The 25,043-nt window shown below is 44.6% G+C and overlaps 1 protein-coding gene across 4 annotated transcripts; it reads left to right on the plus strand.

Annotated features, from left to right (window-relative positions):
* The first annotated feature begins 7,286 nt into the window (after window positions 1-7,286).
* On the plus strand, window positions 7,287-9,800 carry ALG13 (ALG13 UDP-N-acetylglucosaminyltransferase subunit). Of its 4 annotated transcripts, none has more exons than XM_050974435.1 (4): window positions 7,287-7,445; window positions 7,894-8,065; window positions 8,250-8,388; window positions 9,644-9,800. In XM_050974435.1, the coding sequence occupies exons 1-4, from the start codon at window positions 7,365-7,367 to the stop codon at window positions 9,753-9,755; spliced, it is 504 nt and encodes a 167-aa protein (XP_050830392.1). In that variant the 5' UTR covers window positions 7,287-7,364; the 3' UTR covers window positions 9,756-9,800. The 4 variants fall into 4 exon arrangements, with proteins under 4 accessions (XP_050830392.1, XP_050830395.1, XP_050830393.1 ...); XM_050974436.1 differs by lacking the exon at window positions 7,287-7,445 and adding an exon at window positions 7,527-7,649; XM_050974437.1 differs by lacking the exon at window positions 7,287-7,445 and adding an exon at window positions 7,527-7,625.
* Window positions 9,801-25,043: the final 15,243 nt, after the last annotated feature.

Here is a 25,043-nt window from a genome sequence, read left to right on the forward strand (position 1 = left end):
TGTCAACATATAAGTGTGGGTGCTGCGAGGCAATTCCATCCATTTGATAAGGGACAGAAAAGGAACATCATTTGCTTCCAGGCAAAGGCATTGGGTCAAATTCAGCACTGTCTGACTGCTGGTGGCCCAGCAGCCTGCAAGGGTCCCCAGCCCAATTTTTGATGGCCAGCTGCCCAGAGCCACACTGAAACCTCAGAGCCATCACCAAAAGGATCAAACATGGACCATGCTGTGAAGTGGAAAGAATTTTTCAGCTTTAAGAGTTCCACCTTCCAAGCCAGGCACATAAAGCTGAGCTGTCTGTACATCTGCTGCGCTTCACCCCACTTTTGAGAGATTTAGGGCTTCAGACTACCCTCAGCCATCAGCCCAATCTGTGATACTCTTACAAATCAAAAAACAAAACCAAGGCCCTTCTTTTGGACGGATTTAACCATGAAGCACCATTTTAAGATTGCACAGGAAATGTTGGTACACAAAGCTTTGTTTATGGAACACAAACATTCAACAGCTGAACAGCTCTTGGTTTCAGTAGGGAAAAGGAAAAGGAAAAGGAAAAAAAAAAGGAAAAGGAGAAAAGGAGAAAAGGAAAAAAGAAAAGGAAAAAAGGAAAAGGCAAAAGGAAAAAAGGAAAAGGAAAAGGAAAGGACAAGGAAAAATAACAGGAGAAAAGGAAAAATAAACGGAAAAAGACAAAGGAAAAAAGGCCACAACAGAAAAGGAAAAGTAAAACGAACAGGAAACATAAAAGGAAACAGTGCACAATACCGAAAACATCCCAGGAAACGGAAAGCAAGGTCACCTTACGTCCCGGCCACGATCCCTCCCCTTCCCCCTTCCCCGTCCCCTGCCCCTTCCCCAGGAAAGGACCCGGAAAAGGAAACGTACAATGAACAAGCACAGACAATTCACTGTGGCTTACATGTACAGGTGGCCATGCATAAGTGTGCTAAAGGGTGAAGCAAACAGGACTAATTTGAGTTCAGAAGCTTTCTCTAGAGGCAAGTTAATGAAAAATATTTTTGTTTTGACATTAGTGCATGTAGTAATAATGGCTCTCCCAAATGTAACACTGAGCTCTGATTTAGATCGAAGCCAGTTCAGTCACACCTGGGATGAATCTGTAGTTGTAGAATGAGGATTTATTTTAAACAGCTAATGTTATCCTGGAATTATGACACAAGAAATCCTGAAAGAACATTCACCTAAACAGAAGATACCTAAATAAGAGGATTTATTTGGGTAGTATACATGCACACACACTCAAAACAGTTTTCCAGGTGTAAATGACTTTAGATGTCTCTTACTGGTCTCTCTGCATGTATCTTTAAAAGATTAAAAAATACGAGCCACGATTTTTCATCTTTGTGAAATTCACTGCATACCATTAACCTCCTGGTTTGCCTCTGCATAAAACATTTCTAGCATTTCTGGTGATAAAAAGAAAGCCATAAACAGGAAATGCATGCAAAAATGTTTCTGCTATTGATTCTTCTCAGTACATGTTTTATATCATGCACTCAAAAAAAGTGGTGGCAGAGAGCTGTTAAAGAATCTCCAAATTGAGCTCAGTGGTTTTGCTGAGTATCTTGTGGCTGCTGTGATCCCTAATGTCTAATGGAAACTAGACTGCTTGTAAATAATAAGCTATGATCTTGTTAGCACAAACAAACTGCAGAGAGAAATTAATCACAACTGTCACTGCCTTTAGCACCCCTGCTGCTGTTGCAAAGCAGCAGGGGATGATGCAGAGGGCACAGACCCTCTGAACAGGACTGGCTGCAAACCAAAGGCAGGTTCAGTTCATGAAACACCACTGGATTTTCAGACCTTGAGCAGATCTGTGTTGGCTGTGGCTGTTGGTCAGCTGGGAAGTGAACCTCAAATGCTTTCACTGTTTCTCTTTGGTTCTGAGAGGCAGCTTGGCAATTAAAAACAGGCTTTGCAAATGGGAAGATGCTAATGCTGTGCAGGAAAGATGAAGCAAAATGGAGCCTGCAGGCTGGGTGCCCTCACTGCAGCGAAGGCAGGCAGCCCTCTCCTGGTGTAAACACCACTGCTCACGTCTACCCAACAGCCTTCTGCTTTTCTGGCAGAATCAGGGCAGTTTTCATTCATTGTAGGGCATTTTCAGCAAGTCTGCATACTTCCAAAATCCATTGACTTCATCAGTGGACTGACTTAGGAGTCCCTGGATACTTCTGGAGAACAATTCAAACTGTCTACATAAACTGCTGCTGTCTCAAGCCAGCTTCTGGAGAACAGCAGGCAAATGGACAGAAGTGAAATTTAGTCTGAGTTCACACTGGGTTCACCTCCTTACCTCTTTTTATGCTGCATGGCAAACAGAGATATTTGTATGTACTTGTATAATTGGGACTGTCTGGGAAAAGAAATTTGGCTCACTTGGAGTTCCTTCCTAAAGATCTAAATCTGTTGGTTTACTTGAGCATAATATTCTAATTTCCTTTAAAAATGCACATCAAAAAGAATAATTGAAACATGAATTCCATCTCACTGCTTGTAAAAATGCATGCAAGACACCTCAGGATTTGATTATATTTGCACCAGCACAAGCTGCCCTCAGAGAACAAAGCTCAATTGATTTCAGGGAGTCTGATTTGCCTGGATGAAAATGAATTTTTAATAGATTTGGTTGTCAGAGGGATTATGCAGGAATATGAAGTGGCAGGGTACTGCTGTGGAGGTGTGTGCTGGTGGCCAGCAGGCAGGAATGGTGGCCAGTGTTTTCTACAGACAGCAAGGAGCAGGATCCCAGGGGAGCTGAGGGGACCAGTTGCCAGGAGACATCACAACACTGAGTCCTCTTTGCAACAGATCTGACTCCCTCCTACCTCTGCACACTGGCCTGGTTTGCCACCGCTCTTCAAATTATTTTCTTTAATCTCCCAATAACCCAAACACTACTGAAAATTGCCAGCTTTGAGAAATTTCATTTGTTTGATATGAAGCCCATTTTCTGGTTATTTAAGGTGAGCATTTCATTTATGGCAGAAAACTAGCAGAGGCCTCAAGCATCAGTAAGGATCCAGCTCCAGGGCTGGTACCAATCAGCCCAGCCATAGTCCCTGTAACAAGGACTGAAACACAGCATGTGCTGTATCCCAGGGAAGAGATGCCCTCTTGCTTCACAGGAGAGCAAAGGCCAGCAGCACTTCACTTTCCTAAATGAGTAAGCTGAAGCTCATGTCTCCATGAATCATTACATTGTTTAAATACGAAGCAAAACAGGAGTAACAAACAGATACATAGTTAAAGATTCCCAACAAATATTGTTTGTGTCTTCAGAGACACTGGTTTTCTCTCTCCTCTTCAGAAACATAGGCCTTAAAAATGATGATTCCATCATTCCAGAACCAGGGGCTTCAAGGCACACCCCAAAATGTGGCAAAATTCAGAAAAATCCATGAGAGCTGTCAGATAGTGGACATTCATTCTGGCTGAGCCTCCTGTCCCACTCCACGTGTGAGATACTCAGTCAGAAGAGTTCCTCCCTGTGCTTTGGTGTGTTTCTTCTGCCATCAGCCTCGAGGAGCAGGTGATCCAACATCTCCCTGTCTCCAGTCAGCCTGAGTCTTTGTGTCAATCCAGCTGCTAAATAACAAGCCCACAAAGACACAATTCAAAGGATGAAGTCAATTTAAAATTGACATTTGCCTGACAAATGCTATTCTGTTATTTTCCCAAGCCAAGCATCTCTAAATCACAGTAATATGAAGGAATTACTCCCCAAAAGATCCTTTATCTGATTTTCAAAGCTCCCTGCAGTAACAAAAATATCAACTCTCAAAGGTACAACACTATATCTCAATGAGAGAGGAAAAGGAAGCAAATATTTTTTCTGTTCAAATTTATATAATGAAATTCAGAAAGAGAAGTAAGAGTACCTTTACTCTTTCTGCACATTTATAAACACAGAAAAAACATAAATTTAGTGTGAAGAAGTCTAATTGCTCTCCTGTGCTTCATGTCATCCACTGCAGCAGTATATTACAAGCCATATGGAGAATCAATCTGTGCACACAATACAAGGGAAAGGAAAGTCAATAACTAGCCAGTCATTGGCTTTTTTTCCTTCAAAGAAAATCAAAGTTTGTAGACTCATACAGGTTTCCTGCCTTCCTGTTGGTGTGTATTTTTTAATGATTCATTATTTGATACACTCTGGCCCATGCATTTCCAGGGTCATCAGAGTTTTTTCTCCACAGTTCTGGGTCAGCCTTTAGACTTCAAGAGCAAACTAAAGGCAGGATGTAGTTTTCAGAAACAAAGATATGAGCTGACTAGTTTATTTTCATTCACTTTCTTACCCCTGAATAATATAATTATAGAGCTTTCTGTGCAAATTGTGGCAAGCTGAACTGAATACAAAGCGACAGTGCTCAGAACTGAGCCATCCAGAAACATTTCAAACACCAGCTCAGGAGAAGAGGGGAGGGATATGTCATTCCCCTCTCAACAAAAACCAGCTTGCACTCATGACATCTTCACTTTCTTGCCCAGATGTTGTCACAGGAAGAAAATACCAGAATATAAATTATGCCCTATAAAGCACAGATGGGAGCAAGCTCTCATGAGAACCTCTTTTCCATTTCAGCCCAGTCCTAGCCCCTCCCTGGGGCCCAGAACCATATTATGTCAGATTGAGCCCATAGTTCTGGACTGTTCCTGATAATATCACTCACATACAGACTGGAGAGAGACAATTGGCACTGCAAAGAGAGACTGGCCAGCCCAAGTAGGGCTGGGTTCTCACAAGGTTTGCCCCAAAGCTATGGGCACTCAGCTGCCTGGGGCCTGCAGCTTTAGACAACAAAGGGCTGAATGGAGGTGCCATCCCTCAGTGTTTAAAACAGAATAAATCCAAGGTAGCACAGCTCTGCCACCTTCCTTGTGCTGGTAGTGCTGCTTGTGCAGCCCAGTGAGCTGATCTAACTGCAAACAAGCCCCTGGCAGGTCAGTTCTGTGACCACTGTGTGGTTTATCTGTAGGAACACAGGGCAGAGGCAGCAATGAAACAAGGCACAGCACCAAGCCTGGATTACATGACCTCTACCTGCCTCAAAACTGCACAGGCTCAGCTCCAAGTACCTCATTTTGAGAGTGATCTGTAGTTCTCACAGACTTCAGCGTAAGCACTCATGGGCAAAATTCTACTTATGCCCTACACAACTTCTAATTAAAACAGCAGGTACAAATTAGCATGAAATTGAGTCCCTTAATGGATGGTTTTCCCTTTTCTCTTCCATTTAAAATCACCCTAACCAGCCTGATTCAATGTGCAAGTGGAATGTATCCTCCAGTGAAAATTCAAATTTAAGTCACTGCAATTTTACATGTGAATATTTTTTCTTCTTGCCCCTATACAACATGGAGCTGGAAGTGCTAGCTGCAGAGGACACTGACTTCCAGTGACACACAGGAAAAAAAACCAACCAAAACCCCTAACATTTAATTATCCTGTCCTTTACCAGGTGCTGAACCTTATCTCCAACACCTGAAAAATTTAGCATTTTCCTTTTCATCCCAAATCAACCTTCTTCTCCCACAGCTGTCAGGGCCCTGAGTGCACTAATTGTCTGACCAGTCTCAGCTGGGGCTTCCACTCACACTCTTGTGCAGGGATTTTATTTAACCTTGGGGTTTAAATAGAAGCATAAAATGGTTTGAGTTGCAGGGACCTTAAGTTCACTCAGTTTTAACTCTCTGCCATGGTCAGGAATGCCTTCCTGCTCCAAGCCCCATCCAGCCTGGCCTTGGATGCTTCCAGGGATCCAGGGGCAGCCACAGCTTCTCTGGGCACCCTTTGCCAGGGCCTTACCACCCTCACAGGGAAGAATGAATTTTCAATATCCAGTCTAAATCTGCCCTTTTTCAGTTTAAAGCTATTCCCCTGTGTCCTGTCACTCCATGCCCGTGTCCAAAGTCCCCCTCCAGCTCTCTCTTTGAGCCTCTTTAAGCAGTGGAAGGGATTCTAAGGTCTCCCTGGAGCCTTCTCCAGGCTGAACACTGAGCTCTCCAAACCTGTCTTCTCAGCAGAGATGTTCCAGCCCCTGAGCCTCTTTGTGGCCCTCCTCTGAACCTACCTAACCATGTCCTCCTCATGCTGGGATGACAGAGGTGACTTGTGGGTGTCTTTGCTGCTAATTCTGTTCCTGAATTGCTGTTTGGGTTTCCTAGGCTGACGTTGTGTCCATGTCCTTGCTGGATGGTCACTGGACCGTGTCCTGTTGGTGAAGTCTTTACCTGGCTGGTGTTGTGGCCACCCTCAGCTCCCAGATTCCTTTTCCTGAGGGACAACAGCAAGAGCTGGATGAGGCTGGGCAGAGCCACTGAGTCCCTGTGCACCCAGGACACCAATGTTTTGTTCTACTGCATTTTTCCCCCAGACAGCGTATGCTGTCAGCACTACTCGCTTTAATCAAAAAATAAATACATTTCAGCGTGGCTCATTATGCTAAATGAAAACAACAGGGGGCTAATGAGCTTTGTGAACAAGGCATTAACATGGCAATCAGAGGTTTCCACAAGAAGCTGTATCCTTCTTCTAACACCATGTATACACAACTGTGTATACAGTTGTGACCTCATCTGTCGAATTTAATTCAGGAAATAAATAGATTTAGATGCCCAACTTTGGTTTATCTTTGTAGCAAATTGTGCCTTCTGTTACACTTACTATTAAGAAACAAAACTGCCAGCTTGGTTTGTAAAACTGTTCAGGGGTCATTCTTACTCTTCAGTGAACACATTTAACACATCTAATATTCATAATTATGTTAGCATATTTAATATTCATGCTTTTGGGGTAGAAGTTGAAGTGTTACTCCCCCAGTAAGTGTTGTGGGAGGCTTGGGCCAGTACCAGTCTGTAAAGGGAAGGTGGCCGTGGCCCTTCTCTGGCAATGGCAGTTCTGAACACACCCAGACTGCCTGTCCGCGAGTTATCTGGGTCCCCAACGCTGAAATAACACGTGCAGGCCTTTTCCAAATTTATTTTCTACCTCTTCTCCTTGAAAATCTTAAAACCTGAAACAGTCTCGGCTGCCCCTCTAAACGCTGCCGGACCGTGGACTCGTTAGAGCGGCCACCATCGCTGCTGCTGTGGCACCGTGGGGGAAAACACCACGGCGCAGTGGCACCAGCCCCGCCGAAACGGACACCCGCGAAGAGGAGCCACGGCAAGGGACAGGGAGGGACATGGATGGACAAGGAGGGCCGGGGCCGTGAGGGAAGGAGGCGTTCCCGCCCGCCCCGTCCCTCCCCTCAGCCCGGCCGCCATTTCGGGAGCGCTGCGCGGGCGCGCGGCGCCCCCTGGCGGCCCAGCATCCCGTCCCGGCGGCCATGAAGTCCGTGTTCGTCACCGTGGGCACCACCAGCTTCGATGAGCTGATCGCCACCGCCCGCTCCCCGCCCGCGCTGCAGGTCAGCCGGCCGAGACACCGGCCCCGGCACCGGCCACGGACCGGGCCTGGCCTGCCCTCCCGGGGCTGGCGCCTGCGCGCCATGAGCTGCCCCGCCCTCCCTGCCACGTCCCGGCTGCGGTGCCGGAGCGCCTGAGGGCACCGGGGCCGTTCGGGGGTTCCCGGGGGAGACGCGTGAAGTGTTGGTGGAGGAACGGGAGGGACGGTCTGTGGCGCGGGGTGGGAAAGGGAGGAGGCAGCGGTACCGGGGTAGTCGGGAGCTGGGCACACCCCTCACACACCCTCTCTATCCCCGCCTCATCCCCTTCATTCCACCCCCGCCATCCCCCCCTTCTTCTCCATCTCTCTCTTCATCCCCCACCCTGCATCTCCCCCCTATTCCCCACCATCTCCCCCATCCCCGTTATCCGCTCCATTCTCCGCTCCATTCTCCCGTCCCGTGCCCGCAGGCGCTGCAGAGCCGCGGCTACCAGAAGCTGGTGCTGCAGGTGGGCCGGAGCTCGCTGCCGCAGCCGCAGCCGCAGCCCAGCAGCAGCCCGGCCGTGGCGGTGGAAGCGTTCCGATTCAAGGACTCGCTGGCTGAGGACCTGCAGGGCGCAGACCTGGTCATCAGCCACGCAGGTACAGCCCGGCTGCTTCCTGGGGCTGTGGGAGGTCCGTGAGATGAAGTCTCTCCGGCCCAGGGGTGGGCTGGCTGGGAGTGCTGAGGTCCACACTAGAGTTGGGTTGTTCAAGGGGCTCCCCTGTTTCAGCAGCAAGTAGGGGGATATTTGCTCTCTCACCATGTTTTCTGTTTCTCTCATAGGTGCTGGTAGCTGCCTGGAGACTCTAGAGAAAGGAAAACCACTAATAGTAGTAATAAATGACAAGCTGATGGACAACCATCAGCTTGAGCTGGCCAAACAGCTCCACAGAGATGGCTATGTCCTCTACTGTAACTGCAGGTATGGAGCTGCTGGGGCTGTTCCCACTGGGCAAGAGCATTCAGTCCATGTGACTGCAGAACTGAGAATGCAACAAGGAAATGAACATCCTTCTCTGTAATCTCCATCTGGATATTACACTTTCCAGAGTGAACAGACTAACACTAGGTAGTAATTTACCACACTTACCAAGCCTTTTGACCACAATCTCTTCTAGTTGTTTTTTTTTTCCATTTAAGGTAACATGTATTTAGATTTTAAAAAGAAAAACACTTGGATCCAGGGGATTAATAAAGCAGATATAGATATTAATTGGTTAGTAACTTTAAGTACCCCTGTCTTTCAAGTACTCATTCAGGCTGTCCTTATAACCAAACTTCCTGAATCCACCATACCCTCTGACAAGGAGTTTCACAGATCTGTTGCCTGTCACTTCAGAAGAAAAACCCAAATTAACAAAAATACACAACCCTCCACCCCACAAGCAAACAATGCATGAAAAAATCCCACCATCACCAAAACCCCTAGCTCCTTTTTTTAGAGTTCATCCTGAATCCTGTTGGGTTTATTTCTTCTGCTTTTGACTGTATCTTACTGTTTTCTTTTTACTTGTGATTGACTCCACTCTAAAAATAAAAGATGACTTTTAAACTGAAGGCAGAAAAAATGTAACTCCCATTACTTAGTCTGCATCTTGTTCCTTTGCCCTGCAAGCAGAGTTTCATATGTTTCAGAAGAGCTTTCTCAACAGACCAGCCTTGGCATTCATTTAAATTGAGCAAGTTTCTTAAACTCATTATCTTGGTGCTTCTGTCAGCTTTGGAATTTTTATTTCTTTGTGTTGGGCAGTGCCAAGCATTTGAGCCTTATTTGCAGCCTGATAATAGCAAGTAACAGATTGATGTAGCTGTTCTTTCTGGCTCTGTGATCAGGGGAGAACTCTGCCAAGCGTTCAGATAGCATGGATTTCCTCCTATGGTTTATGGAGCAGAGCCTTAGATCCTGTTCAGTCTCCCAGCACTGCAACCACAAAGGATTAAAAAGTTTAAAAGTTGAGTTTGTCTCTGAAAGCTGATGGAAATGTGTTCTCAGCAATGCTGCCTACAAGCCAGAGCTGGCTGGGGCCTGCTTCTCTGTGCACTCTCTTCCTTTCCAAACATATCCTTATTTAATATTTCCATGCTAAAGAATTACGTATGGATGCATAGAAAGAAAACTGTATAAAAAATTTCCCTATGGGGTGGTTCTTCTTTAATATTTGCTTTTGTTTTTACAGCACTCTTGTGGAGACGCTGCAGTCAATGGACTTGTCAGCTTTGAAACCTTTTCCTCCTGGACAGCCAGAAAAGTTTGCTTCATTCTTGGATAAAGTTTTTGGGTTACAATAAACAAAACAGAGAAATAAAAAAGTTGGAATAAAATGTGTCATCTCATCTACTTAAGATCTGCAACTGGGCCAAACACTCAAAGAAAATATCATTTACTATTAACTGGTATTAAATGGCTTCCAGTGTAGTGTCAAACTCATTCAGCTTTGTGCTTAAAGGAGTACAGTGCCAATAAGGAGGGAGTATGAACAGTCTAGTGGCATGGACAGGCATATTTCTATCACAGAAGCTGCACTGGCATGGTAATTCCACTGATGAGGACAAGCTAAACTACTTTACAGGCATGGCTTATGCATTGTGGTCTCTTGACCTTTTTTGCCAAGTACAGGTGGAAATAAATTATCTTTGTTGATGTTCCCAATGTCCTGCAGATGCCTTCAACTCTTGGTTCATGTGTTTACAGAAGCTCTGAAAAGAGAGTTTAAAAGTGAGCTATTTGAGCCTCAAAAGGGAAAAAGGCATGTGGTGTATCCAGGTGAAAAAAGTCACAAGCTGCAAACCTGCTGCCAAACTGCTGCCCTTTGTTTGGGTGATTTACCCACAAAACCCAGGACAGGAACAGGCTTGGCAATGCAATCCTCCTTTTGCATGGTGTTACCCCATCATAACCCATCACTTTGGACTTCCGTATGCCCAGTGTTTCCTGTTTAGATTATATGTAAGGAAGAAATTCTCCCCTGTGAGGGTGGGCAGGCCCTGGCACAGGTTCCCAGAGAAGCTGTGGCTGCCCCTGGATCCCTGCAAGTGTCCAAGGACAGGTTGGCCAAGGCTTGGAGCACCCTGGGATATTAGAAGGTGTCCCTGCCCATGGGAGGGGTGTTGAAACCAGATGAACATTAGGGTCCCTGCAAACCCAAGCCATTCTGGGATTCTTTGATGCTGATCAGAGCTTCCCATTTAGAGTATCAAATTTGACAATGATGTGTTACATCGATTTCTTCAAGTAAATATTTTGAAAACCAAAGGGGGTTTAAACTTCAAAATGTTCATGCATGTTTTTAGGCTTCTAATGCTCTAGAACTTTAGAAGTCCATAATTGGTGCTAATTACCCTTCCTACAAGGACATTATTGGGGGCAGTGTTGCTTTTGTTGTTTAAAACAAGAAAATGAAACTCCTGAATTGGCCCATTTGATGTCTAAGTACAATTTTCACGAGGAAGTTAAATGTACATAGAAGCACTCAAATCAAGCACAAAGGGCCACAGGTGGAATAAATCAGGCCGCATAGTCCTGCAAGGCTCACTTTTGCCAATCCCCCAAAGCTTGCCCCAAATACTAGATTAGGAGCCACTAAGATTTTTCACTCCCGTAACGACTTCTATGGAGTTATTTCAAACCCACTACTAGCAACTCGCCTCCAGCCCGGGAATGCAGAGGGAATTCTGGATAAGCACCAGAGCGATGTTCGCGCTGGTTCTCCGCAGCCGAGCGATGAAGTTGAAGGAGCGAGCAGGTGTAAGAGGAGCCGCTTCCTGCGGCTCGGGATGCGCACCCGGGCCGGGCGCCGGGCACTCTAAAAACTGTCCTAAACCAACCTAAAATGGCCCCGGCGGGGGCAGCCCCAGCGGGACCCGAGAGGCCGAGGCCGAGGCCGGGGCCGGGCCGGGCCGGGGCCGGTCCCGTCCCGCAGGTGGGCGCGGTGCCTCATTAGCGGCGCCTCATTAGCGGCGGCCGCGCGCCCGGCGCCTCGCGCCTCGCCCGCGTCTCCGCGCCCGCCTCAGCCACCCCGGCCGGGAAGATGCACAAAGGCTCCAAGAAGTACTTCGGGCAGAAGTCCTTCAGCGAGGTGGCCATGGACGAGTACCTGGGCAGCCTGGGGCTGTACCGCAAGATGACGGCCAAGGATGCCTCCTGCCTCTTCCGAGCCGTCTCCGAGCAGGTGCGCAGCCGGCCGGGCTGGGGGCAGCCGGGGCGCCTCAGGCCCGGGGCGGGCCGGGGGTGCCCCCAGAGAGCTCCTCGAGACCCGGCCGTGAGCCCAGAGCGAGGAGGTGGCAGCGGGGACGGCTGGGGATGTGTGTGGGATGGGTGCGACCGGCTCCGGGCGCTTGGGCTCCCCTCAGGGTCAGGTGCCCCAGGTGCCGCCCAGCCTCTGCACAGCCTCCCGCTGTGGCGGCGTTAGTCTCTAGGATTCCTAACGCAAGGCGTGAGTTAAACTCTTGACGCTTTCTCCTTTGTTACCGTTATTTTCCCAGCTGTTTTCATCTCAAATTCATCACGCAGAAGTTAGGAAAGCTTGCGTCTCGTTTATGAGGCAGCACCAGCCGAGGTTTGAATCCGTAAGTGCCCTGTGTTCTGTGTCTGAGCTGGGTGCGTACAGGTGGGAGGTGCTGTGGGAGGGGGTCTGTGGTTTAGCACTGAGAAAAACGATGTTTTGTCACCCTTGATGCTTGAAAGGCAGGAGAAATGGCAGCGTGACTGCTTCTTTATGTTGAGTTGCAGTTTCTCACATTTTATTTGGCTTTGTTTCTGAAGTTCCTGAAAACAAGTTACTAAAACCTAAGTAATGAGTGTGGCAAGTTATTTGTAGTATATTCTCTGTGGAGTGACCATTGCAGAATTTAGTAGCTGGGAAATGTTTTTGGAGGAAGAAATTCATATCAAAGGATGGTGGGAAATTCTGGAATGATTATGTAAAGTCATGGAGTTTTGAGGTATGGGTTTTGGTTGGTTTTTTTTGTGGCAGTTTGTGTGTGTACAGTGTGGCATTGTAGGGTTTTGATGTGTTTTGGGGTTTTTATTTGTTTTCCCTCTAACCACATTTAAGTGCTTCATCTAATCTAGGAGGAACTTAAATATTACTTGGCCTCATATCCCATACTTGGGCTTAAATATCCTTAATATTTTTTTAGAATCTCTTGGTATTCTCACATTGATACCCCAAATCATTGCTATGTTCTACATGCCTTGCCCCCTCCAAATCAACAGTGTTAAGTAGTCTTTAGGTTTTATTTTAACTTTGCTTCCAACTGCCTAAATTTTTATATCTGTTTTCTTCTTTGTTTTTTAAAGTATGTGGAAGGCTCATTTGAGAAATACCTAGAACGACTAGGAGATCCAAAGGTAAGCCTGATTTGAGCCTTATTAAGAGATTTAAATTTGAAGAGGCTAGAACAGGAAGGTGTTTAGGTAGTTATTTGAAATGTGGTTGAGTTTGTGAGCTTTTTTTAGGTAGACCCAGAATCATTCTAACCCTTAGTATAAGTAAAACTAAGGGTTTGTACTGATAAAGGTGAATGAAGTATGCATTTATAAACAATACTTGTTGTAGTAGGGAATTTGCATGGGTGCAAAGGAGCAGTCTCTGCAGCCTGGACAGTAAAAGCTTATTCATAACTGTAATTGTTTAAGAAGAAAAATACTAACTATGTGGCATGTACCTTAAATGAAATGTCTGTCAGGCTTTACAATCCCCTGCTTCTTCCTTTACTGTTCAGACTTCTATTTCTTTAGTCTTTAACCAGTAACCTTGCTGAGTGCAGCAGTTTCTGAATCAAATGTGGGTTTAAAAAAAAAAGTATCTAAAGTGATGTGTTGGAGGAGCTCAGTCTTACTAATTTTGGTAGTTGTGGCAACCCCATGTAGCAGACTCCTTTTCCCTCACTCTCCCTCAAATCCTGATATCTCAACTTTCAGAGCATTATTGCTTTAACAAACTGATGACTTTGAACAGGTATTTTAATAGTACAGAATTTTAATACTACAGAAATGTAGAATATAGTTGTTGATGTTTAGATTGTTCTGCTATCTCACATCATCTCATCCTATTGCACAGGAAAGTGCTGGCCAGCTGGAAATAAGTGCTTTATCAATGATGTACAAGTAAGTACCTATTTCTTAAGGTTTACTTTGTTTTGCCCTTGATGGGGGGGTTCTGGCCCCAGAACTTTCTGTGTGTTGGCCGCTGAGAGGTGAGTGTGTGGAACAGGATGAGAAACGCTTCCCTAAAGTCTTACTTACCTGACATGTAAATGGTGCCATCACAGCCCCTGTTCTAATGGGGATTAAGGGCAGGGTCAGTTTCCAGAGATGCTTGTTTGTTGTCTTTTTGCTGATATTAAAGTTGAATGTCAAGTGTTTGTTTCTAGTGGCTGAAGACTGGAAAATGGGGAAAACTGAGGAGCTGTGTGGAGTGGAAACACTGTGTGGTAGTTACAAGTATGGCTAAAACTCATGTAGGTGTTTTTGAAAGCTCCAGGAGTGAAGAGTACCTGCCCTACCTGGTGTGTAAACACTGATGTTTATTTCAGAGGTAACACAGAACTGTGCAGGTGCTGCTTTCTTGCTGCTGTCTTGCTGAATTAAGCTAATTATATGCTGCCATTTGTATAAAGCAGTCTGGCTCTCTAGTGGTAGGAGATAGAAGCTTCCTTTTGCAGGCTCACTCTGTCCCAGTACTAAAGGAACAACTGAAGTTTGGCAGGAATTACTAGCTCCCTGCAGTGAGGTTCTAGTCCTTTTGCAGGGTGCCTAAATCTTAGACTGAGTAGTCTCAGTGTCTGTGCACCCTTCTGTAAGTATAAGTACTTGACTTAATCTGTGAATAAACATCATGGTCTTTCACAGATCATTTTTGTTTTCCCCTCAAGATAGGTTTGCTCATGTGGCTAGTCCTTTATGGTAGCATTCATTTATTAGGGAAAGTGCTTTGCTTGATTTTTCTGTAAACCAACAGCTCTAACTGCTCCCTGGAAACTTCTTCACAAGATGGTTCTACTGAGAGTGTGCTCTTGCAAGTCCTGTTTTCTCTCTGCTTACCTAGGAGAGACTTCATTGTGTACCGGTACCCCGGGAAGCCACCCACACGTGCTACAGACAATGGCTTTGAAGACAAGGTCAGTGGAAGTGAGGGCAATTTCCTGCTGTTCCCCTGCCAGTCTGTTACCTTACTTTTCCTGAAGCTGGATGTGCAATTTTTTCCCTGAAAAGGGGAAGTTAATAGGAAGGGATGATTGTAACAAATTGATTGATTTTTGTGACCTTCAAACCGATCCCAGTTCAAAAATGGGAGCTATTGGAACAGCTTATCTACATCAGAACTACTGCTGGGGGCAAAAGGAAGGAGCCTAAAGGACAAATACTGTGTATTACCTTGCATCTGACCCCCCGGAGCTGTGTAGATGTGGGTGCACAATTATGTAGCTACTGAAGGCATGATGCCAGTGTAGCTGCTGTGGTGTGGCTTTCAGTGTGGGCTGCTAGATTTGCCAAGGTGGCCAGTCTGCTCTGAACCTGTGCTGCTGCAGCTCTTAGTGATTTGTTGATGAGCATTGCTGTCTTCTTTACATGTGCTTCTTTCTTCATCTCCCTAGTTTCCTGCGTAGCTTAATTTAATTCTAAAGCGAGCTGAGTTTAAAAATCAGAGTTTAAAAATCAAACAGCACGGTCTACATGCTCAAGGCTTTCCCACCAGAACTCTCATTAAGTGTTGGCTGTCTGGCATTACACTGAGTTTGGGCAGCAGCTCCTTCTGGTGTTGCTCCTCCTTACCACAAGAGGAGAGCTTGTGTTGGCAGAATTCACTGAGCACCCAGAATTAAGAGTCCTGGCATCTGGGCTCCTTCTGGGAGCTGGTTTTCTGGGAAGCATCCTTGCTGGCAGTGTGCTGACAGCTGCCTCAGGGCTTCTGCCCATTGCAGTTGGCTGTGGCTGTGTGCCAACAAGTTTGGTGGCACATGTTTACATGTGTTAATGCATGTGATGCCGAAAGCATCTCTTCTGCTTCTTAAAAGCAAGGTTTTAAGCTAGAGAAGTAAATGCTCTTGTAGTCTTGCAGGCAGAGAAGGATGAAATGTGCCTTTGACATTTGGGATAGTGTGTCTTGGGGTGCTGCATGCAATGGGTTGTATTTGTTTTACCTCCTGAGCAAATGGTGGTCTTGGAAACCAACTCCTATTTCGTGTTCAATACAGCAGGATGTACAGATGGGGTTTTTTTCTTCGTATGATACAAAGTTACTTAGAGACTTTACCTAAATTTCAGTTTTGAGCTGATGCTACAGCTCAAAAAAAGCTCAGCTTTTTCCTGTTTATATTGAGAATATTTACTATTTTCTTGGTGAGTTGGTGTCAACTGTAGAATAAAAGGATATCAGAATTTACTGAATTCATCATAATTGATGGGATTACATCATTCCAGCCTTAAAACTTTTTTTTTTTTAATTTTCCCAGATTTTACTGTGTTGTTCCGGTAACGGCCATTATGACTCTGTGTATACAAAACAATTTCAGGAAAATGCTGCCATTTGCCAGGGTAAACTTGAAATCATTTTTCTGTGAAAGAGAATTGTGTATTTTCATATGTTTAGAGCCAGGGTTTGTTTCAGTTTTCAGGGGTGGGGAGAAGAGAAATGGAAACTCACTTCTGGTCTATTTTTATGCATAGACTCATTTTTTTCACCTGTTAAGTGGGTTTTTGACTAAATGACTTCCAGAGGTCCCTTTTTCCCAACTGAGTTACTTTATGATCCTGTCCTTAACTGCATTTGATGTTACTACAGCCTTGTAACAGTAGATAATATCTGAAGATCTGCCTGCCCTAGACTGCAGGAGTTCTTATGGATCTCATATTATCGAGCTTTGTGTTGGTTTGTTCAGCTGTATTATATGAGATCCTCTACAAAGATGTGTTTGGCATGGATGAGGAAGAATTAAGGTCTGCAGTTGAGGTGTTTCGAAGTGGATCCAAGAAGAACAGAAACAGTGCTCCTGTAGGAAGTGAGGATGCAAACTTTGGTTGTCTCCATGAAAAAGTGCCCCGAAATCCATCAGAAAAGAGGTAGTATGTTGGGAAGGGGATCTGGTAAGAGGAACGAAAAAAAAAATTAAAATCTTGAAAACCTTGCAGAGGACAACTTTTCCAAGTTTCTATGAATTTTTATGGAATATTAACTCTTCTTTTCCTATGATATGACACAAACACAAAGCTCAAGTATATCGTGGAAGAGAGTGTGCTTTTCTTGGAGCTGGGAAGTGCCACATAATTGACTGTCCTCTGCTGCAGGCTGTGCTATAGTTGTGTGTTACTCTGTAAAATGACAGCTTATTTGTAAGTAAAATTGCTCCTTATTCATTAGAGCTTTTTTTTTATTATTTTAATGTGAGACTTATTCTTCTAAGCCTTCATAGCTCTGAAGGGCTTGAGAACTGCCTCTGAATGCTTGCAGACAGCATTGGTTTGATGGTACCTGGCACAGAGTGTCTTTTTTTACTTGACAGTGCAAGAATTCAGTCAGTGGGATCACCTTCATCCATTCCTAATGCAAGCAGTAGCCCTCGTTAGGGGTGGGTATTGGAACAAGCAAAGGTCAAGTTCTTAGAGCTTGGAAAAGGCTGGTCCTGCACTGCATTGCACCTTGCTGGTGTTTAAGGCAAAATGTGCCACTTGATGGCACCATGGTGCTTTTTCAGGTTGTCTGAACAGTTGGTGATATTAATGCTGGTGATAAAATCATGTGTTGTAGCTTTGGTAATTTTATTTTAAATTTTTTAGACTGGACGACTGGGAAGGCAATGATGCTGACAATCCACAGGAAACCAAGTTCAAACAAGGCATTGAAGAACAAAAGGTTTGGCAGTTCAGGAAAAATTCTTATGGTTTGCTTTTGGGGTTTTTTCCCCCTGTTGTATGATGTTACCCTTGTTAAGGCTAAATCCTCTTTACTACTTTCTAAAAATGCATTTTTGGTTAGTAGGTGGCTTATTTCTTCCATCTACTTGTCTTTTGGTTTTGCCCTTGAGATTCTTACGAGCTGGAAATGGCTCTTTTACTTTCTGAAATTCTCTAGTCTTTCTCTAGCTGATTTTTATTTCCCCCAAAAGATGGAGCTTAGCAGATGTTTCCCGATTTGTTTTTTTTTTTCCCAGAATGTGGTTTAAATTAGTTCCCTTTTGTCTTGACCACAGTATAAATTGCTTCAGAATACTTCTAGAAACTGTACAGAGTTTTCAGGTACAATAACTGAAATTCTCACTCACTTTTGAAGCTGTGGCTTCATTGGTCTGGTTGGCTTCCTTTGATTCATTTTGAGTACAGAACAATGCCAAGTGTTACTCTTGAGCCTGTTCTGCTTTCCAGAGTCAGTTTGCTCAGCACCTGAGTGTCTGATCTGTTTTCATACTCTTGAGTTTTAGTTTTTAGGGAAATACAGTGGAAGTGAAAATTTTGGAAAATTGCATCTGTACTTTTTTAAATGGTGCACAGATGCTGGCAGAATAGAGACTGTGCTGAACACATGAAATGCACTTGTTAATGCTCCATTCCAATTCTGTTTTTAGCCTCCAGAAAATCCTCCAAAGATGCCTGTTCCTTATAAAGTGCTAAAGGCACTGGACTCTACCATCTATCGAAATGTGGAGTTCGATGTTTGGCTGGACAGTAGAAAAGGTATCTTTGGAAAGGGATAAAAGCCAAAAACTCTTCCTCTAGCAGGGTTAGCATTAAATTTATGAATCTTGAGTTCTGTCACCTGTTTCTTCACAGCTGAAGTGTGGAGGACACAGGTGAACCCAGCAGATAGCTGTAGATAGGACATGTTCTTGGTTTCCTGTCTGCCATTCAAAGCACAAAATACCCAGCCTTGGATACTGTATAATTGTACAAGGTTGCTAAAAATCTGATCTCTGCTACTCATTGACTGTACACAGGAAATTGGAGGATTCAAAGCAGAGCACAGAACTCTGTTGCCATTCTGTTGTACTGGAAAGCATTCAAATGTGAGAGTTTTTTGTTACAGCATGTGTGCAAAGACTTCTTTTTAGAGCACGATTTTGGCCTCAGAATTGTATAATAATGAAGATCTCAAATTTAGCATTGAGATCTGTCAGAGGAGTTTTTCTCCTGCCTCCCAGCCCTCCTGGGCTTGAGCATTCTGCAGAGATTTTGTGGTTCTCGTGGCTTGGGAAAGGTTGGCTGCTTTTTGGCATTCACTGTGGCTGATCTGTAAAGCAAGAAGTTACCAAGAAAGATAAGTTTTTAAGTGATACTTGATGTCTGACCCAAAGTGCTTTGCATGCTGAAGAACTCCAGCATTTCACCACGGTGTAATCAGTAATGAGGATCATTAAAATTCTTGGAACAGAGTGTGGTAACCAATTATCTGTGTAGAATACTGACGTGCAGAAAAGCCAGGCAAGGAACAGAGGTAAAAAAAGCTGAAATCTAACAGCAAGGAGACTTTAGGCAATGTTAGCTTTTCCTGGGTGGCATTTCATGTTTGCCAAGTGCCACTGGGACTCCGGCAAGACAAGAGATGTCCAACATTTTTAATTCCAGGATTTATATTAAATGCAGGATTAGCTCTGTGCCACCATAGAAGCTGCAGTGTTGTAGCAGTGCTGCTTGCTGCATTATCTGGCTGTTGCTGGTCTCGTGTGACTTAGCCTGGTAATGATCTGTTGTAAGGACACCTAGAGTTACTCCACTGTTACAATGGGGAGTATTCAGGTATGCACAGGAAGTATTTAACTCAATTAGCCTGTAAATTGTAGTTGGCTGCTGTCATGAGCTACTTGTAGGATATGTGAAGAAAGAACTGTAGCTTAAAGGCTTTTTTCCCCCATTTATTTATTTATCCATTTCTTTTTAGAGCTTCAAAAAACTGACTACATGGTGTTTGCTGGGAGACAGTACTATTTAGGAGATAAGTGTCAGGTCAGTACTCAAAGGAGACTCAGTTATGATCAGCTGTTAAAACTACTTTAAATGGACTATGATAAGCTACGAAGTCACTTGACTTCATAGAGTTCTCTATTGCTTTTCTCATTCTCTTCCCTGTAGGTATTCTTTTAAATATTTTTTTTTTTAATCTACCTTTAAACGTGGTAGTCTGATAGAAAAGCAGTTTGGGGATTCAATGGAAACTAGTCATCCACATTCTCTGAGTGTGGAAGTTCCAGGCAGAGCTCAAAATGCACAGGGGGTGCTTTTGATGTATTTGTCTTTGGATTTTTCACTTGGGATAAGCAACAATTCTGGATAGTCTTACCTTTCTCAACAGTGAAGTAGCAAAATATTTTTATAAAATAAAAAGAGCTAAAAAGTGAGGAGTAGAATGATCTGAACAGGAGATGCTAAAAGGAAGGTCTGTTTCCTTTATATTCTGATGTCATATGTTGTGAGGGCACATTTTTTAAATCAGTCTTTAAGGTAGTGCTAATGATTCACTCAGTGACTTGTTTTTCACTGAGCAGAGCTTTTCTTTTCCTACTTTATCTTCTGTTCTCCTTAAGTTCTTAAGCAGCAGTCTTCCTTGGCACTTATCTGCTGGGCACAGGGGATAAAAATAAGTTAGGGAGCTGGTATCTTGCCTCTCAGTTGCTCACAAGACTGATTTTGTCTTTTTATCCTCCCTGAAGTTAGTACACTGCTCTTTATTTTGGTTGCTGTTTTGAAGAAGTATTTGAGACTTCTGGGCCAGCTCAGTAACATGGGACTGGCTGGGAGCAGCCTTTGCTATTCATGGTTTGTGGGCAATATTCTGATGCAGTTTAAGTTTTTTTAGAGCTTTCCTTGTTCTCTCTTCCAGGTGCGTCTGGAACCAGGAGAGAAATATTACAATGCTCACATCCAGGAAGTTGGGCAGGATAGCAACACCTTGACTGTATTTGTTGAGGAGCTGGCAGAAAAGTAAGCAGTCTGGTGATGACTTCAAGTTTAAACTCTTTCTGGTTGAGGGTGTTATTTTTTTCTAATGACCAAAATCATTATTGTAATGCTTTGTGTGAAATCTTGCTGCTCTTCCTTCACTGGAGTATAAAAGTGATCTGTACAGTTTGGGCTTAACTCACAGAGAGAAAATTGCCCTCTGCTGTTGCATTTTTTTGGAGCTTTTTTTCTGTACCCAAGCAACAAAATAATTGGCACTTCTGGTGAATCTAATCACTTTCTCCCCCTTGCTGTTCAATCATTCTCCCTCCTCCAAAGCTGGGATTGACAACATCCTGCAAAAATTCTGTGTACCTGCTTTTCGGTGTACCTCTGGAGGCACACAAATGCAGGTAGGGGAGGGAGACTTGATCCAGGAAATAAGTGTTTAAACTAAAGCCTGGCTTGTCTTTTCTTACGAAACAAGTAGCAGTAATGTGTGCTTGGTGCCAAAAAACCAGATTATTTATTTTCACAAGCTATTTCCTCTGTCTTGGTGTTAATTCAGCTTATGTTATTGTGCAGAGTATATCCCTGGGGCATCGCTAACATGGGTGTCCTTGCTGCAGGCACACAGTTCCTTTGGCAAACTTAAAGCCAGTGTCACAAGTGGCTCCTGTCCTTGCTTGGAATATGGCTCACAACAGAAGAGGAGCTTATCAGAAAGTAACAGGTGGACACTTCTCAGGAATAGGTTTGTACAAGGCTTCCAGAAGCATTTCTTCCCTGGGGAAGTAGGGGAGTTGCTCATGAGAGTTGTAACTGTAGCAGTCTTTGGATGTTGGAATGGATTCAACTCCCCCTGTGATGTAAAACTTGGCCACTGTGGGGGTTTGATGGGAAGCTATCTTTCAGACAGGGATGAATTTGCCTTTGCAAATGAGCAAATCTGTTGAAATACAGAGGAAATCTGGTATTGCTCAAAATTGCCCAGAACAAATTTGCCACTTGAGAACCATCTAAAAAAGACATCAGTGAACCAGAGAGCTTGTCTGACCTGGCATTAGCTGAGACACGTGGATGGACCAGGAACCCACTTAAATATGGGTTCCATTTAATTTGGAGGAGGAGTTGTGAGGTTTTTTACTCTTATGAATAAATGCAGCCTGCACAGAGAGGTTTTAACACTTGAGTATGGTTGGATCAGCTGAAGCTGGGAAGGTGCTCCCATGTCAGATGCTTTTATCATGTAGAATTCCTTTTTGATTCTTTTAAAGAAAGGTCTGTGGTGCCAAATTTACAATGCGCTACTTCCACTTCCAGTGGAACAAACCACTGGCTTTCTTCTCTATGGGTTCAAATATTAATTCTTCACTCTATCATTTGAGGCCATAGCTCAGGTTTAAGGTGTAAATCTCTTTTCTGTCCTCAATGGAAACTGCAGAAATGGATATGAAAACACGGAAAAGGATGCTCAAGAAGGTCCGTGGGAAGGAAGTGTTCATGGCTGTGGCTTACAGCAGGGGACAGCCAGTGCTGCCACCCCGGCTGCAGCACAGTGCTCCCTCAGGGCGCTTCCCTCCCATCCACTGCTCCCAGGGAGGTGCAGCCATGGCACCCTACAAACCCTACCACCAGCAGAATCCTCCCAGACAGCACCGTGACTCCGGCATGCCCAGGTAGGAAGCTTTGAAAACATGAGCTGGCTGCTTATTTCCTGTCCACTCTTGCTGCAGACTGGTTGGGAGAGTTTGTGCTCTTCAGGTAAAACTACACCTGGGAGGCACTGAGGGATATTGGGCAGGAATTGTTCCCTGGGAGGGTGGGCAGGCCTTGGCACAAGGTCAGAGAAGCTGTGGCTGCCCCTGGATCCCTGGCAGTGTCCCAGGCCAGGCTGGACAGGGCTGGGAGCACCCTGGGACAGTGGAAGGTGTCCTTGCCCGTGGCAGTGGGTTGCACTGGATGATCTTTAGCATCCCTTCCAACCCAAACCTTTCTCTTATTCTGTAATGACAAACGTGGTGCTGTGTGACACCTTTCTGTAAAGGGGGTACCACAGGTTTGGGTCTGGCCACTTTTTCCCCCTTTAAACTCAGGGGATCTGCCTGTTTTATAGACATGCTTGGCCCTCAGATAGCATTCTACCCCAGCCCAGGGGAGAGAGGCTGTCAGAGTTATGACAGCTCGTCCTGGTGAGTGACACCAAACCTCTTCCACCAAAAATTGCTCTACCAGGCATTAGGTAGGGTGCTGGGGCATGAATTGCCTGTTTGCAGCAGAGTGTGAAAAAGCAGGTTTCTTGGTAGCTCTGCAGACAGATCTGAGCTGAAACTGAGCAGCCAAAGGCAGGTGGAAGTGCAGGTGGTGGTGACTGCTCACCTGTCTTGTTCCCCAGCTCGTACAGCCGCAGCCGCCGCCCGCTGCCGTGCGTGAGCAAGGAGTGCCAGTACGGCTTCGTGCCAGGGGCTGCTGAGGAGCCCCAGGGGCCAGAGGAAACTGTCACCTTCTGTGAAATCGAGGGAGAGGACACTGCTTTTCCTGCTCTGCCTGTGAGTTATGAACAAAGGGTAAGCTGAAGCCTCTCAGAGAGAGAGGAAGAGGGGGAAACTAAATGGATGATGATTCTTAACCAAAAAAATCTGCTGTATATTTAGGTATTCTTGGAGTAAGGTTTAGCAGTTTTGACAGTGGAAGGCTGAAATTAGTCTAGTTCCTGTAAAACCTTCTCGAAACCTCATTTTTTCTAGATATTCCCTTCTTTGAATCCTCCGTAGCAACACTTGATTTCTTCCATGCATATTTTCATAAACATAATCACATTTCTCCTTTCCATTGCAGTTTGAAAACAAAATCTTTTCCTACTGTGAATGTCTGTCTAGCTCTAAACATTGTGGGAGAAAGCTTTTCACTTGTTTGCCACAATATAATTTATCATTTGGGGAGCAAGATTCAGAAACTGGATAGTGATAGCCTGGGTTTTTTCCCCTATGAATTTGTAGTTGTGATGTTTTGGATTAACATGTTGTTCCTGACACAGTTTCTTCTGCTACAGAAACAGGAAAAAATTGCAAACCTAGATTTTTCTTAAAGCAGTCTTTTTGTTGAGTTGTAGATAAAGTGGCAAAGTGTATTCTTAAACTTTAAAATGCTTTTTTTTTCTTTATTTGTAGTCTAAACCTAGTCCAAAGCTGGGAGTGCTAAAAAAAAATCAACTTATGCTTAGGTATCTGAATAGGAAAACAGATTAGAAAACCACAACCAACCTGGTATGTTTGAGTGTTTTTGCTGTGTTGAAGCAGTGAACTATTGTTAGACTCATATTTAAATGAGGAAGAGAGAATGTGCTTAGGGCTGTTTCAGCACCAGTCATTTTTTCTTTGTTCTGATGTACTAGATCTGTAATCTTTGCTCTGATTTTTCCTCCAAGAGTGCCAAGGAATAAGGACACATTATCCTGCATTTTTTTTCCAACATGAAATCAATACAGCTCAGTGGCTTTTTCTCCCCCTTTGCTAGACTTGCCTGCAGCTCCTAATGAATAGGTTTTCATGTTCATTCAGTGACTTTGTTATTGTCAATGCCAAAGCTTTTTCTGTCTCTTCCTTGTCTTGTTTAGTAAAGGAATGTGACATTTCCTGGGGAAAGATGCATCTCACAGAGGACTCTGCCATGCTGCCAGAGGCCTGGTGGGAGAATCTTCTGACTTACCACTTCTGCTTCAACCTTGGAAATCTTTCAGGCCTCTCTGAGCACTTTATCGATCTCCTAGTCACCAGTGGCTTCTGAGGAGAGTTTTGAGTGTCACCCTAACCACAAGAGTGAATCAACTTCTTTTACTTAAGCATCTCAACCCTACATTCCTCCTTCAGAGAACTGATCTTTTAAACTGGAGTGCAGCTAAAGATTGATTTCAGTGCAGGAGCAAAGGGCATGTAAAAAACTGAAGGAGTGCTGTGGGCAGCCTTGGGGTGTGCTCTGCTCTCTGAAATAGTCAGGGTTGCACATGTGGATCAGCCTAGTGCAGACAGTGCTGTCTATGCCAGCAGCCACCTTCTGGTTCCATTAGTTGGGACTGAAGATGACCTTTCTCCATGCTGGTCAGTGTTTGGATGAACTGATCTGCTGCTGGTGTGGGGGCAATGCTCTAGAATGAGGAATGCACTAACGCAGCCTTGTCTGGGATCTGCTCCCTCCTTTGCAGCTTTGTTAGAGTTTGGGATAAAGCTGGCTGAGTTCTGGGAGGGAGCAGATTGACTGCCTGCATAGGACAATAAAAACCTTCTGAATTGCCTTAGCTGTGCAAGGCAGCACAGAAGGAAAAGGAAAGAAATGTTTGTTGCTTTAGAATGGACACACAGCTGATGCTTCTAGTAAGCTTTGGTTGCAGCAAGCTGGGTCTGCCTGCCTGGTTCTGTGTGTCTGTCTATAGAGCATGGAAAGATTCCAAATGATTTCTAAATGTGTGCTTCTGACTCTGCTTTTTAGGGCCACAGTAGCCATGCTCCCATTGTCCATGGTCCAGGGGCATTTTGGGTAGCAAGGAGAGGTCCAAACTCTGTTCCATCCAACAAGCAGACCCTGAGTGCCTTAGAGGAGGAGGAAGAAGCAAGTGAAAATGGTGAGTTCTTAAAGAATTAATAGACAAAAAAAAGGTTTAAGAGATTGTCAATGTGCTTTTCATTGTCAAAAGTAGGTTCCTTACATCT

Source organism: Serinus canaria, chromosome 4A (assembly GCF_022539315.1).
Source record: "Serinus canaria isolate serCan28SL12 chromosome 4A, serCan2020, whole genome shotgun sequence".
NCBI lineage: Eukaryota > Metazoa > Chordata > Aves > Passeriformes > Fringillidae > Serinus > Serinus canaria.

Excerpts from the sequence above, each read along its gene's own strand:
- ALG13 (XM_050974435.1), top strand. The coding sequence starts at position 7,365 with ATGAAGTCCGTGTTCGTCACCGTGGGCACCACCAGCTTCGATGAGCTG. Across the intron at positions 7,446-7,893 it reads GCTCCCCGCCCGCGCTGCAG|GCGCTGCAGAGCCGCGGCTA; the intron begins GTCAGCCGGCCG and ends CCGTGCCCGCAG. Across the intron at positions 8,389-9,643 it reads GTCCTCTACTGTAACTGCAG|CACTCTTGTGGAGACGCTGC; the intron begins GTATGGAGCTGC and ends TTGTTTTTACAG.